This window comes from Colletotrichum costaricense, assembly GCF_030867565.1.
Source record: "Colletotrichum costaricense strain IMI 309622 chromosome Unknown Scaffold_4.1, whole genome shotgun sequence".
NCBI lineage: Eukaryota > Fungi > Ascomycota > Sordariomycetes > Glomerellales > Glomerellaceae > Colletotrichum > Colletotrichum costaricense.
Genome location: NW_026848233.1, coordinates 1471335 through 1486472, shown reverse-complemented (window position 1 = coordinate 1486472; position 15138 = coordinate 1471335). Strand labels below are relative to the sequence as shown.

Genomic DNA, 15138 nt, shown 5'->3' with positions numbered 1-15138 from the left:
TCTCTTTCCATCGCTCAAAAGAAGCGAGAATCCAGGGGCCACTTGGAACAAGACTCGCGATCATCTCACTGCACTACTCGCCCCTATACCTCTCAATGAACTCCGCTACTTCAACGGCCCCATGCGCCCTCGCAACCTCGGCTGCCGTCCCCCTGACCTTGAAGGGTGCCCTCATCTTCGTCGGCATGACCTGCTTATCGATGCCCAGCTCTAGAAGAAACTTGACGCACTCCATTTTGCCTGTCCTCGCCGCATAGTGTAGTGCAGTATAATCCCCCTCGGCCCTGTGATGCAGATCTTGGCCACAGCCGAGGAAGAAGCTCACGCACACGACGCTTCCGCCGGACGATGACCAAATAAACGCGTTTGAGCCTTGAGGCGTCATGTAAGACCACTGAGCTCCGTGCTTAAGCAGGAGCCTAATCATTGGCAGCGAGCCGGTCTCGGCTGCTGCCATGATCGGAGTCGCCGTGCGGTACCCCTTCGCCTCTACTTTGGCCCCGTTCTCTAGCATAAACCGAACTATCGGGAAATCCTTGACCCATACAGCCGCATGGAGAGGTGTATCGTTACTAGATGATTTGGCATCCAGATCGGCTTTGTGTTTGACCAGCAGCTTAGCCAGCTCAAGCCAATGCTTCGTCGCTGCAAGATGGAGAAGAGTTATGCCATTGCTCTTTGCACGCGGATCTGCGCCAGCCTCGAGAAGCTTGGCCGCGATGCTTAGGTCTGGGTTGTAAGCGGCGTACCATAGGGCAGTCGGCGCCGTACCGTCTTTTGAAGTCTCTCTCGCGTTCACGTTGGCTCCACGTTTGAGCAGAACATCTACGGCGCCTGGGTGTTTGTTCTTGACTGCAACGAGGAGCGGCGTTTCACCCTGAGAGTCTCCTGTCAGCGGTAGTTCGAGAGTCTTGGCCTCCTTGGCCAAGATCTCGAGCTCCTTTGCGTGCCCACTCGACGCAAGCCCGTGAATCGGAGTTCTGCCGGTTTTCCAACCCCCAAGCGTCGGATCTGCTCCTCGCTCGACGAGTAACCGAATGATTTTCAGGTTGATGACAAAGTCATTTTTCTTATCCTTCTCCGGGGGAATGCATGCCTTATAAAGGGGAGTGTGACCCCATTTGTCTCGAGCATTTGCGTCTGCCCCCTTATCGAGCAAATATTGCACAACAAGATATGCAGAACTCCTCACGGCTGTGTGTAGCGGCGTGGTCCCGTTGGCATTCCTGATCTTCCAACTGGCCCCGCTCGACAATAGCGCCAACGAAGTGGGAATCTGTCCTCGATTGAGCGCCTGGTGCAATGCTGTATCCTGCAGCGCATTCTGGACATTGACGTCTGCTCCGGAAGCAATAAGCCGGTCCAGGACGAGCAGAAATCCCTCGCGAGCGGCAACATGTATGGCCCGGTCACCGCGGTCTCCTAGGGCTATGTTTACAGAGACGCCTTGGGCCAAAATGGGCTCAAGGTCCTCAAGCCGCCCGCCTCGTACAGCGGCAAAGAGGTCGTCAGCAAATCGCTTGCCTGTTGTGTTGATCTGAGTATCTGATCTACTCTTCTTCAACTCCGATGGTGGCTGTAAACCCAGTTGAGGGGGGTTTTGCCTTTTGAGAAATTCGGTCAATATCTCTCTAACCTCCTCTCGGAGAGTGTCGACACCCTTCTGTACATTATGGACGCCCTCCTTTACTTCTTGACCAGTACGCCTATGACTTATTAGTGTGTGGCTTTGTCTTGTTCGGCGTCTGTCTTCATTGCGTACACTTGCAGAAGCTGGATAACAATACCAAGGCGGGCTTTCTGATCTTGGATACTTTGCGTAGCATCTGAAAAGATCTCCTCCCTCCATAAGAACTTCGTCTTGTCCCACTTTCCCATGCGCGAGTCGCTTTTGCTCTGCACCTTGCTGACTTCGTGTTCCAAATCTTTGAGTGTCTTCTCCAGTTTGTCCATGCATGTATCAAGCATCTTCCGCAAACCATCCTCGGTACTGTTCTTGACCGGGTTTTTGAGGATATCAGTCTGTGAGACTTGTTTCTGCAAATTGAGGCACACATCTTTCGTCAAGTTGCACTCGACGATGACCTCGTGCACAGCCTTGGGTGCATTCTTGTACTTTTCCACAAGGCTTTGAATCTGACGGGCAACGCCGAAAAGTTCGACGGCACTCGTTAGGGCGGTGATGGGATCCATCTCGCACGAAATGTAGGTCTTTGAAGCAAGGTTGAAGATACCCCTCTCTCAAGCGCAAGCATGGGCGAAGGTAAGCTTCATATAACAGCGGAGAAATGGTATCGTGGTGCATCGCCTCAGCCAGCCATCCTGTCTGCGGCCAATCGTAACTGTAGCTAGGGCTGACATGCATGGATGCTACCCACCGGCTGATAATTCACAAGGCTGCCTCTCATTTTGGTGTCACTGCTGTAGTGTCTTTCTCCGAGAAGAGGGGGCGGGTAAGCTGTGGCATAGATTTGAAGTAAGATGAAAATACGTTTCATAAGCTCAGTGATTGAATCATGGTAGCCAGAACATAGGCGCTTTTGATTGCTCGAGTTTCTAGAAAGCTGGCTTTGGACCGCCGTTCTCCTACCTCGAAGCATTTAGAGACCATGTCACCTTTCGATTCATTATTTGCCCCAATATAACCAAATGAACATGATCGAGGGCTATTACCAGCGAGCCTTGAGTGGAGATCTTGAACTTTACCAACTCTGCGATGTGTCGGCTATGATGCCGCCGCCTCTTCTAGCGACGCTGGCACCGGGCATGGCGCAACAGATCCTCTTTCTCATTGCTGACAGCTTCGTTATTACCACTTTCCGGGGTCTCTAGAAACATATTCGATGGAGAATATACGGAGAGAGCGAGTCAGAGAGGACAATTACAGTGACAGCTAAATCAGCAAGGGGGGCAGTGAGGATAGTTGTAGTGAAGATGCCAGTACTGGAAACTCGACTTTTTAGAACTCATCTCGAAGACAATCACTTCCTTGAGTTTAAGTTTTCTGCTTATCCTGGAAAAGTCGCATCCATTTCCTTCTAGCGCCTTAGCAGGCAGTTGAACGAATGGCTTGAGCGAACCGCAGGGTCAAGTCGACTCGACTCTAGCTTATGGATATCCTGAGCGCGCAAGGAGCAATTTGATCCGGGCCCAGTGCCACTCATGCGAATATGTCGCTCTAATGAACTATCAAACCTTGTATGCCACTCATCCGAGTTGACGTCTGAATGCGAATGGACTAAATGGTGAGTTGAAACGTTTCGTCAATAATTCCATTACCTTCGTGCTGGTCAACTTGCGCGACTAGCTGTACCGGCAACACTACAAATAACCAGGTGAGGGGCGATGACGACATCCACCGAACATCAAATGTCTAGACAAGGACCGGGGTTATGATGAGAAGGTTTAGCTCTCAATAACAAACCGCTCAAGCCTGCAGACTGCTCTTCCGAGAAAATGAGGTGACTGATGATTAGATAGCGCCGACGATGAGCGCAATACCAGCACAACGTGAAGTCCATGAGTGACAACGACGCATGCTAAATCCAATTTCTGAGCTGGTCGCGCAAAATGGGCCCAAAGAAACAGGAATGGGTGCCGATGGCGGCGCCCACTGGGGGCTAGCGCTGGGCTGATGCCGATGCGTAATGTTCCCAGAGCTCTCACGAAATCCAGGTACGTAAACCAAAAGTTTTTATCAGAGCAGAGGCTGCTGTCATTCGCCGATCGTCTCATCGAGCCGTTGGTTGGCTTGTCCCAGTATGCCATGTGTGTAGAAGTACCGTCGTGCCGTGGAGGCAGGGGGGGGGGGGTCCCAGTTCTCAAGCATGTGCAAGTGCTTCTCGAAGAGAGATGGAGGAAACCTTGTCTCACCAGGAGTATCGCCTACCTGGAATACCCACGCCCAGTAGCCCCCAAGACACTAGACATCCCGCATTCAGTTGCAGGCTTGATGAGCTGCTTCCCAGGTTCGTGGATGGGTTGTCTTCTGTCAGAGAGATAACCTTAGCTTTGGGGGGCGGGGAGGGATCCCTACTAGGAGCTCACTCACACTCACTGATAAGTACGGAGTACTTCACTTATCTCACCTTACCATATGATGTGATGTACGGTAGAGAGCTGCCAGGAACAGGTGCCTTATCTATATATAATATCGCTGACGTACCTGGTCTCGATTTGTTATTCTCTCGTCCCATCTTGCAAAGTTACTCAAATAAAGTTGCGCACCCACGTTGTTTCCCCCCGAAAGACATTCTCACTGAACTCATCCAACAACGAACTCACTCACCATAGCTCACGAACCAAACCCCCTACATCCATACCTTGCACTCGAACACGATGACTGCCGAAGTATCTCACGGAAGAGGTGGCGCCGGAAACATGGCCGTTGACGACACCCAGTACGTCGACGGCGAGGTCGTGAGAACAGGCCCCGAGGGGTCTCAGGGAACTGGCGCATTCAGCGCAGGTCGTGGAGGTGAGTCTTGACGCGGGACGAGTGCGCCCAACGCATCGCCTTATCACCCAGCCCGCCAAGCGGCATCGGCGCAATCGCCCACTTGGCCGATGCCCCGCCCCTAACCATGCTCACTCTCCACCCCACGATGTCTTCAGCTGTTGCAATCACATCATAGTCAAACGCACCATGCTTTGTAGGCTGACTGTTTGCGCCCTGCCATCCAGGTGCCGGTAACATTGGCGACGCCAAGAAGGAGCCCGCTCTGCGCTCCGACAAGGACCTCGTCCCCGAGGAGGCCTACCGTCCCTCCATGGAGGGCCAGGACTACCACGTCGGCCGGGGCGGCGCGGGCAACGCCGTTGAGACGGAGAAGTCGGCCGCCCACAAGGACATTGATCATGAGAAGAAGGCCGCTGCGCAGGCTCGTGCCGACGGCCACTCGGGCGTCAGCGTCGCCGACAAGCTCAAGGCCAAGATCCTCGCCCCCTTCCACAAGAAGTAAAAAGGAAAAGACTCGTCTGTTGGAAAAGGAAAAGGATGGTAATTATGGGTGTTGATGTGTTGCGACGGATGCTGGTAGGACCTGGGCTGGAAGTTTGTTTTTGGCATACCCTTCACGATATCCCCCATTTCGTAAGATTTATTTCGTGTCGAGACTTTGTCTCGACTTTTTAAATGATATCCTGCCACTGGCATTATTATTTCCCTGGGCAAAAGCGTGCTGTAATTGCTCCCATCGCGTTGTTCTATCTCATGCATCTCAATGCATCGATCAAATTTTTGGCGGGCGCGGGTTCCGCGCGGATGCAAGGCGCTGGCACAACCAACACTTTTGTTTCGCAAACCACAGCGGTGATACTCGTGGCGAAATATGAGCCCTCGATGAAGGTCGACGACGCGTTCGTTGAAGACGGAAGTAGGTATCGCCATGCACTGTGTACTGTATAGATACTTTTGAGCCTCCACTGTACTCACGACTAGAATCGTGGGCCGAAACCGGCGAAGAACTAACTCAGTGTATTGGAAGAGGCTGATCTACCGCGAGGATCTATCCTCAGCTGCGATAGACAAGCAGTATATCTCTCAATTCTCTTCAGAGACTGCGTCCATTGTAGACGACATGCCACTCCAGTCGCGCGAGTGTTGCTGCTAACCGCTTAGCCTCGGGTCTTATAACGATGCGTCTTCTTTTATTTATAGTGGGCCTCCTATATGGCAGCGCTGCCGTACTTCTGCTTCTCCGTCTGCCCTGCGCTGCACACTCGAATTGCCATATTTACCTGTTAGTCATACAGCGATTCTACTCAGATCAACGTCTTCTCCCTGGGCAGTGGCATCCCACGCAGACATAGCAGAAGACCATGAAACTGCAGCTATATTGCAAGTCCATAGGCTCTATCTAGTTAGAAAGCATGTTAGCTCCAACTGATTCCCGAAGACGACACCAGGTTGATGGCCGAGACAAGGCTTTTTGAGGTCTAGTTATACAGACAACAGCAACAGACCGAGTGCAACAAAAGTCCTAAAAGTTTCCAATATTGTTGAGTTTTAATAATTCCATAGCTTTCTCTCTCATTGATAGGACGCACGTCCGGATGGACAAGCTTGAGCCTAAGAAGTTACATGCACATTGCCACCTTGCTTCCAGCATGAGCATTACCGGAGACAACATGGAAATCAATCGATGATCGTGTGGGAAAAACAAACGACATGGAAGAAGAGAGGTAAGGGCAATTCGGGTCTCTGAACGAGAGAAAAAAGTATAATGCGACACGGGCCTGATTCGAACAGACGCTCCCGAAGGAAGTAGATTTCGAGTCTACCGCGTTAACCACTCCGCCACCGTGCCACCTGGGATGATGAGCATCGCTAACTACATCAGATATAATCGACATGACACGACTAGGGGGCGGTGCAGTCTAAATCGGCAAAAACTCGGCAGGGTATGCCGGGTCTGTGCCCAATCACTCAACCGCTTCAACATGTAGGTATGCAAGCTACGGAGTAAGGTAGTCAAAATCAAGTCGTTTTTCCAAACACCTTTCCAAGCCATACATCAACCTTCAACTTCACATCTCCGTTGGAGCTTCGCCTCATCAAAGTATCGAGTGTCGCAACCGGAGCTCCAGGTCCATGTTTCACCCAGTCACAGGACAGATGTCTGCTGCAGACAGTGGATTCCATGGGTCCTCCGCGTCGGGGCCCATCGCCGCGGAACCTTAAACTGAAGCGGTGAACTTTGGCGGAATGCAGCGTCCAGACAGCCATCCGCCTGCGTTTTCGAGATATGACAAGAATTCCCAGTACGCACATTTTGGCATTGCCATTGATACTACTCAGCTACTACCCGGATTCTGGTTGCCAAATACTGTCGACTAACACCATCGACCATGGCGATGCTAGCGCATCATGTCCGCGCTTTGCAATTTTCGTCTGCGCCGACTTGATTTACGTGCCGGTGATCGTCGCTCAGGGTCCAACGGGTCTTGAAATGTGGTGGGCAGACATGCTCACTGGCGCGAAGAGGAACCGCAGATCGCTCGGGCACTTGCAGAATGCCCGCCCCCGCAAGCCCCAGTCCAGCTTGGATCGCCGTAAAGCCTCGCCGCAGTGCTGCGACGAGAATTGGGTTGCAACACACACAGTAGCTGCATTTTGTCATGAGATAAACTAGTGTTAGAGGAGCGTGGTCGAGTGCGAAAGTTCATTGAACGGAGCCTTGTAGTTTGTACAGTATCGACATCCAAGGAACGCCGCATACGAGCTAAAATTGACCTGGGATGGTTTTTACCCAACTGAAAAACCAACCACTCCCAAGACGGCACGGCTCTAGCCAAGGAAACGCAAACCCCTGCAGACTTGGTGAACCTAACCCGGTGAGGTACAGTTGACAGATCTGTACTGATATTTCGGCTTTCCAAGGTCTCGATTTCATTAAGTCTATCATACTCGGAGTTTCCAAAGAACCCGGTGGGGTTGAGACGCTGATTCATGTCGACCAGGGAGGGCTTGTATCCCTATGAGGCCGAACAAGAGAAACTACAAGGGAGCCGGGGAGGCCGTTGAAGAATTCACCAATGCAGAGGGATTCAGCCTCTTGCGGTGTAGGCAACGCAAAGTGCCAATGGCCATGGTGGTTGGAGATGGGGAATTTGTGGTGTACGATCAATGCCCAATCCCAAAGGCGGATGCAGCGCATATCCATCGACGCATGCCGGCCATGGAATATCGGACGAATGAATAACCTAGTTCGTCTCACAACGCATGTCGTTCAACGCGCATCCTCTCACGATAAATGGAGTCCATTGCCTCATAGCGCGATATGCTTCAAGCGTGGCAGCGGCGCTAGGAAGGAACACCGTCCCATCGGCGATGATCTAGTTGGATGCATCCATGTTTGTCGTCGCAGCGCTTGCGAGATTGGGCAACGGTTTTCGTCGCGACTGGGGTATTTGGAGAAGACTTTTGTCACTCCCTTACACACATCACAGAGGTACAGGGAGGAGAGCGGTTGGGCGGAGGAGGGTTGAGAGGGGAGATGCGATGTGGTGAACGGCGGACGGCGGGCCTTTGGTGGCCTTGGCTCAGCTTAGAACGGCTCCGGCAAAGGAGCCGCGGCGCAGAAGACAGGCAAAAGGGCAGAGAGCGACCAAGTACTCCGTAGACATGGAGCTAGAGGCCGGGAGAGACCATGGATTGACACTGTCACCCTGGATGTCCCTGTCCTTGCCTCTCTGCTCTGGCCCGGCCTGCTTTCGACGACTTTTGCGACGCCATATAACCAACCACGCCGGCCCACAGCCGGATCTCGCAAACCTGACGACACATCAACCTGCCTCGCCTCATTTTCCCCGTCCGTTTTTGGTTCTACTTTCTTTTCCAGTTCTATCTCGTCTTTCCATCATCTGTCCTGGTATTGACTGATAGAATCCTCTGTGGCCCCATGTCGCTGTCCCCGCGGACCAAAGACCGACCTCGCAATTCGCAAACACGGCGTATTCGGACTGACGCATAGCGGTCACTTTTGAACAGCGCGCATAGCCGCATCTCACAAGTCGCCTCTTTTCTCGGGTCCATTACAGCCGGCATCCTTTATTCGGAATCGGCAGGCCCTCGCAAGCGAATACTCCATTGACGAGCCCTCGGAAAACAGATTGGGTAGGCTGCTACCACAGCCCAACAGTAACAGGAAAGTGGAAAATCACCGAGTGGTTCGACTGAGCTGCAGCATCAGCGGGGTCCGAATCCAAGCCCGTCATCAACTCGGCTCTCACTTTGGCGAGGTGCCTAGCACTTGCGACGAGTACGACGCTTCAGTGCTAGGTGCCTTGCCCGAACCGCACCCGCATGTGCACCCGCAATCCGCATTGGCGCTGGAATTCCGTCGTCGCATTATCTGACTGCATTACCTACCTGCCTGGTTGGTAAGTCAACTTCCTTGGTGAAGGTGCTTTGTCCCGTCCAAAGTGAAGTGCTCAACAGAGGTTGGCAGGTTCCCGCGGGTCGTTCTGCAGCAGTGCAGCCTAAACTCAAGGCAGCTGCAAGTTACAAGAGACGGAAGAGACGAGAAAGAGACATTTCTCCAGCTCTGACCAGTTCTGGGCCATCTGGACCTTGTTCTGGTTGCGTGCTGTGCCCGGAGTGCATCCGTCCGGTGAGACAAGGTGACAGGCCCGCACAGGCACAGAAGTCAGCTGTCCGACCTTGCCCGTCCAGTAAAGCTGCGCCCACACCTGCGGCCTACCCCGTGTCAGCCGCCATGGTTCCAAGACAAGAGCAACACGCTCGACCACCACCTGCACCACGCTTATGGTCGCGTCTTTCAACTTTGTCAAAACGCTCTTTTCGCTCCTTCACCTCCGACTTCGAGGCCGATGACGAGCGTTCCGATACAGATTCCGACTTTGACAGAATGAGCGGCAGCAGTAGTGATGGTTTCCTTCACGGCCCAGGCCGTTACAAAGGCGAAGACACTCGGCCCACGAGCCAAAAGGAGCTGTCTGGTTGGTATGCATACGCCTTTGCTGCCGAAACCTATGTCATATGTGGTAAGTTTCCAGCCCATGGATCTGGATGTGTGTGCATGCGCTGACTGAGAATAGCTATCGGTGAGTTATCGCAGTCTGCCACTCCGTCTTCGAGCAGTGACATTCGTCGCGAGACAGTGATCAAGCTGTGGAGCCTGGACAGCTCGAGATGCTGGAGCCACAGCATTGCCGTGCACCCCGCCCCGAACTCGTTGCGCTGACACCACACGATGCCTAGGTTCCTTCATCCCGATCCTCCTCGAGACCCTCGCCCGCGAAAATGGCGTCCTATTGTCTGATCGAACGACCCCGTGTGGTACGAGCGACTCGAAAAACAAAACTGATGGACAATGCGTCGTGTATCCTTTGGGTATCGAGATCAACACGGCGAGTTTCGCCATGTACACCTTCTCCATAAGCGTCCTGCTGCAGGTTCTCCTTGTCGTGAGCGTCAGCAGTGCCGCAGATCACGGCAACTCGAGAAAGAAGCTTTTGCTCACCTTCGCCTGGGTTGGAAGTTTCTCCGTCATGGCCTATATCTTTGTCAACAAAACCACCTATCTCTTGGGTGCTCTGCTGGCTATCGTTTCGAACACATGTTTTGGCGCCTCATTCGTGCTCCTCAACTCATTCCTGCCGCTCTTGGTCCGGCATCATCCGGAAGTGATTGCTTCCGAGACTGTTCACACTCCCGACTTGGGACATTCGGACCTGGAATCGCGACCGCTCGATGGTTCCCACGTTGACGAAGATCCCGCCAGTGCCGAGGTTGAGGACCAACATTCGCCCTTACTCGGTGGGCATGGAAACGGAAACGGAGGCTACCCGTTGGTTCGGAAAGCTACTCACGAGGAGCTCACCTCCGTCGAGCTCCAGCTGTCCACTCAGATTTCCGCCAAGGGCATTGGCATTGGCTACATTGCCGGCCTATTCGTACAGTGTGTCGCCATTGCCATAGTGATTGCACTGAAAAACACTACCTGGTCGCAAAGGGTTGCATTGTCTTTTTGCGGTCTTTGGTGGGTATGTGACGGGCTCTCTCTCTCCATCTCATCCCCGTCGCCTGGGCGCATTATCCACCGTTACTGACCATCTTACAGGCAGTCTTCACGATCCCTGCTGCCATGTGGCTCCGCCCTCGGCCAGGTCCACCAATGCCTATCATGTCGGGCAAAGGAATCCGAGCTTGGCCAACTTATGTGGCTATGGCCTGGAAATCGTTATTCAACACTGTCCGGCTTGCTCGTCGCCTACGAGACATCGTTCTGTTTCTATGCGCATGGTTTTTGGTCAGTGATGCGATTGCGACTACATCTTCCACGGCCATATTGTTCGCCAAAACGCAACTCCACATGAAGCCTTGGGCTTTGGGTATGATCAATGTGATCTCCACTATAGCTGGTGTTATCGGTGCCTTCAGCTGGGCTTTCATCTCACGCAAGTTCCACTTGAAGCCACATCAGACAATCCTTGTCTGTATCGGTCTCTTCGAGCTCATTCCGATCTACGGACTTCTCGGATATTTGCCGATTGTGCAGAGATGGGGCGTGATCGGACTGCAGCAACCGTGGGAAATGTATCCCCTAGCTGCCGTGTACGGACTGGTGTTGGGAGGCTTGAGTTCATATTGCAGATCGCTGTACGGCGAGTTGATCCCCGAGGGAAGCGAAGCTGCCTTTTACGCTCTATACGCTGCATCCGACAAAGGTTCGAGTGTTTTTGGGCCTGCGATTGTCGGAGCCATCATTGATCAATCTGGTGATATCCGGCCGGCGTTTTGGTTCTTGGCGGCATTGGTTGGGCTTCCGGCGCCTCTCATCTGGAGCGTGAACGTGGAGCGTGGCAAGCGGGAGGGCCAGAAACTCGCAGAGACTATTGAGGGATTCAAGAGTCTACAGGCTGAAACCGGCAGCGAGACAGAGGACAGCGACGATCGTCCGATTCTCAGTGCCTATGACGATGAGGAGGAAGAAGTCGAACACGAGCATAACCGGACCAGGGGAAACTGAGCCCCCATCACCGAACATATCTGCATAGCAACGGCGTAGGTAAATCAAGTTAGCGATATTGTATGTTTTACTCAAAAGCGCCGAGTAATGAACAGTCGACTTTGTCGTTGTTTCTGTTGTCGTCTCCAGCGCCCCCAACATGCTCGCCGCCTCCGTCGTATCCCCTATCTTCTTTGTTGCTCTTTGATCCCCACACTCTTCTGTTCATATTTACGTCAGAATACTGGGGAAAAGCAACTGACTATTGATTTGAATGATGATGATGAAACTGGTATTCTTTTGAAACCAATCATCCAGCTCATTTATATCAGAAGAACGGCATATGGCATGAGACACGAAGACTACAGGTGTAAGAGGTCATGGTAAAGCGACGAGACCGGTACGTAGCCAATCAGGTAATGGAGAAATACGTGTCGGCGCTTGTTGTGGGAACCTTGGAGGCAGACCAGGATTTTGGTAGGCGCGGATGGTTCTAGCTCCTGTTGTCTGCTGTGCTTACGTGACACGCCTGGTCCATCTGTGGCACGCCGCACGCCGCACACCTGCTGTCCGCATCGTGGTTGCTGGTCCGTCCTCTACCTAGGTGGCAGTGGACGTTTGGTCGGAGGAACGCCGCGCTCACGTGACCCAGCAGAATAGTCATCCTGCGCCACCTTTTTTTCGCTGGGTAGCAAGAACGCGCTCCGCTCCTCGTCCCGGAATTGCCAGATCCTCAACCCGCGATTTTCCCAATTTTGCGCATCGTGGCCATCATTGGTCGTCGATATTCGGCCTGGACCATCTTCAGGCTTGCCAGAGTATTTGCACACTTGACAAAGTCAACAAAGAGCGCCCATCTAGGACCGCGCGCTTGCCATACAGCTTCATACTACCTCCCCCCGGTCCTTTGGGCGACCCATTCGTCTTCCAGCCACCCCGTGCTCCTTCCCTTCGGTCGCGACATCCCAGCGAGCTCTTTGCACCAACGTCATTCGTCTCGGACACCGTCAATCGAGATCGCATCACTCCGATCACTCTCATACCTGCGATAACTTCACCGCATTCGCGTTTGCGACTCCGAACCTCCTACTACACCAATTATGTCCACCTCGCGCAAGCGCCCTCGCGCCGAGGTCGAGGAAAACAAGGCCGAATGCCCCTTCAGCATCACCTACGCCGAACCCGACATCAAGGCACAGAAGAAATCCAAGAAGAGGAGGAAACCAGAGCAAGAAGAGGAAGATGGGAAGAAGAGCTCCAAGCAACTCTCTCCCTTCTCCCCTTCCGGCGACTTCAACGGCAAGAGCGCTAACGATGTTCTGGACTTGGAATACCATGTGCATCCGCAGAAGAAGTGGTTGGAGATGACACGATACAATAGCTTCGTCCGTAAGTTGCTCAGCGATAGTCCAACTGCGATGGCCTTGCACTAACAGTGACGGGCGGTAGTAAACGGGACGAAGTATTTCAGTGAGGGCTTTATCTACGTCGCAAACGACCAGACAGTCCAACGCCAAAAGGCCGCAGCGGAAGGCTCGACAGATGCCAACGAGCCTGAGAAGGTCCTGAAGCGGTCCAAGTCCGAAGATGACTGGGTAGCGCGCATTCTGGAGATCCGCGCTAGTGATGAACACCACGTCTATGCGCGCATATACTGGATGTACTGGCCGGAGGAGCTGCCGGAGGGCACGATGGAAGGAAAGAGATACACGGGAGGTCGTCAGCCGTACCACGGCCACAACGAGCTGATTGCTTCCAACCACAGTAGGTTTCATGCTTCTCTAGACAGTGGTCTCAGTACTGACGCGAAGCAGTGGACATCATCAACGTCGTTAGTGTGACATTGCCCGCCACCGTCAAGCAATGGATTGAAGAGAACGACGACGAGATTCAGGAGGCCCTCTATTGGCGTCAGGCCTTTGACTGTCGCACCCAGCAGCTCTCGGTATGCATAAATACCCCCGAAGCCTAGAGCAGGCGATTGTCGCTAACCCGTCATGCAGTCAGTTGAACGCACCTGCAAATGCCGACAGCCCGCCAACCCGGATAAGACCCTCGTCGGGTGCTCCAACAAGGAATGCGGAAAGTGGCTACACGAACACTGTCTTCGAGAGGAAACCCTGATGCGAACATACGAGCGACTTGGCAAGGACAAGCCCCACTTCACCGCGAAACCCCCGACAGACGGAACAGCGTCGGTCGCTGAGAGCGACAAGGTCAAGGAAGAAAAGCCGCTCGATGACGGTGTAAACGAACCCCTCAGCCCTACCGAGAGCGGTGCCGACGTGAAGCAAACAATCGATGCCAAGCCGAGCGATGCGCTAGAAGAGATCAATGGGCAGTCAGTAACCGAGGGAACGCCTGCCGTTGTCGATGAGCACGTTTCGCAACCACCTACAACTCCTGCCACACCAACCGTACCCGAGGTGTCGGCAGCGGCGTCGTCACGCAAGGTGAGATCCTTCAAGAAGAAGCCGTCTTCCGCCGACGCAAAGCCGTGGGAGGGCTTGTTCGAGGCGAGGATCTTGATGGACATGACCCCATCGACGATTGAAATCAGGGATCTTCGAGAGAACGTCACTGAAGGCGAGAAGGTGTGGACTGAGCCGCTGCTCTGCGTCGTTTGCGGAGTGGGAATCAGCTAAATAATCGGCCTTTATGTGACTGCCAAATTACCGATCGATCTCTTGAATTAGGGGTCATTTCACAAACCGCCAACGCGACGATGGGGTGCCGAGCTTCACTTCTCGATGTACTTATTCCAGCAGGCACTTTATTCAACACACCGGAGCGGTGACTTAGGAAGTGCTGCTGTTTTGCTTATGACGATTTCCAATATGATTGGGGTTCGTAAACCGACCCTGAAGACAAGTATAAGGAGAGGAATACATGCCAAGAGGCATGTTGCAGGGGATGAGGGAGGACAGGTCTGGGCAGGCGGGGCGAGACCTGGACAGCTGAAGGCGAGTCTCGAGGAAGAAGACTGGTTATTCGGGTGTGGCTGGAGTGCAGTTTTATTTTTCGCGCGAGGCGTTGGCGAAGGGAGGGGGATTCATCTCGCAACTGAGTGAGGTTGGCATAAGGAATTGGTCTTGGTGTATTCTCAAGAGACAGACAGAAGGACGCCAACAAAAGGGGACGCAAAAGGCGAACAAGGCCAGCAGAGCGGCCAATTTGGAGACCAGAGTCTTGCGAGCAGTTTCCTAGAGCTTACATGGTTTGTGGTCAAATGTTTACCTTATCCTCTTTTACTCTGCATCAGCCATTGTCATGATTGATGAGACTTGCTCGATTGACCAGAGACGTCTCATGTGGTGGTTCACTGTGATTATTGCCGTTCAACACCGAGAGCTCCAAGAGCTCCAGATGCAGTGGAGAGCTGTGCTGACTCGAGAGGTAGCAATAGCTCCAAGAACTCACTCCCTTTGTCCAGCTAGGTGAGGTAGATGTGTGAGGTACCTCAAACAATGACGTGCCTTTTGTAGCTCCGTGCCTCTTTAACATGCCCGAGGTGGTAGGTGCAGCCCAGAACTCCCTGGCTGTGGGGCCATGGGGAAGTACACCCAGGGGCTAAGGACCGTCTACCCCGCCAGACCTTCCGCTAACACCCCAACCTCAAAGACCATCCAAGTCCAATCGACACCGCCACCCTTTCATCGCCAAC

General features: G+C 53.2%; 5 protein-coding genes across 5 annotated transcripts; 3 read left to right on the top strand and 2 right to left on the bottom strand.

The window, feature by feature from the left end:
• Positions 1-73: 73 nt before the first annotated feature.
• CCOS01_04542 (uncharacterized protein) lies at positions 74-2193 on the bottom strand (the record flags this gene model as incomplete). The annotated part of the gene is made up of 2 exons (XM_060452723.1): positions 74-1706; positions 1763-2193. 2 exons carry the CDS (start codon positions 2191-2193, stop codon positions 74-76), a joined length of 2064 nt encoding a protein of 687 aa, XP_060316681.1.
• Positions 2194-4338: 2145 nt separating this feature from the next.
• CCOS01_04541 (uncharacterized protein) lies at positions 4339-4961 on the top strand (the record flags this gene model as incomplete). The annotated part of the gene is made up of 2 exons (XM_060452722.1): positions 4339-4477; positions 4684-4961. The coding sequence occupies 2 exons, from the start codon at positions 4339-4341 to the stop codon at positions 4959-4961; spliced, it is 417 nt and encodes a 138-aa protein (XP_060316680.1).
• Positions 4962-6969: 2008 nt separating this feature from the next.
• On the bottom strand, positions 6970-7452 carry CCOS01_04540 (uncharacterized protein; the record flags this gene model as incomplete). Its single annotated transcript, XM_060452721.1, has 1 exon — positions 6970-7452. One exon carries the CDS (start codon positions 7450-7452, stop codon positions 6970-6972), a length of 483 nt encoding a protein of 160 aa, XP_060316679.1.
• A 1766-nt stretch (positions 7453-9218) lies between these two features.
• On the top strand, positions 9219-11495 carry CCOS01_04539 (autophagy protein Atg22; the record flags this gene model as incomplete). The annotated part of the gene is made up of 4 exons (XM_060452720.1): positions 9219-9507; positions 9562-9567; positions 9725-10509; positions 10587-11495. 4 exons carry the CDS (start codon positions 9219-9221, stop codon positions 11493-11495), a joined length of 1989 nt encoding a protein of 662 aa, XP_060316678.1.
• Positions 11496-12574: 1079 nt separating this feature from the next.
• On the top strand, positions 12575-14119 carry CCOS01_04538 (BAH domain-containing protein; the record flags this gene model as incomplete). The annotated part of the gene is made up of 4 exons (XM_060452719.1): positions 12575-12863; positions 12924-13238; positions 13289-13419; positions 13478-14119. 4 exons carry the CDS (start codon positions 12575-12577, stop codon positions 14117-14119), a joined length of 1377 nt encoding a protein of 458 aa, XP_060316677.1.
• Positions 14120-15138: the final 1019 nt, after the last annotated feature.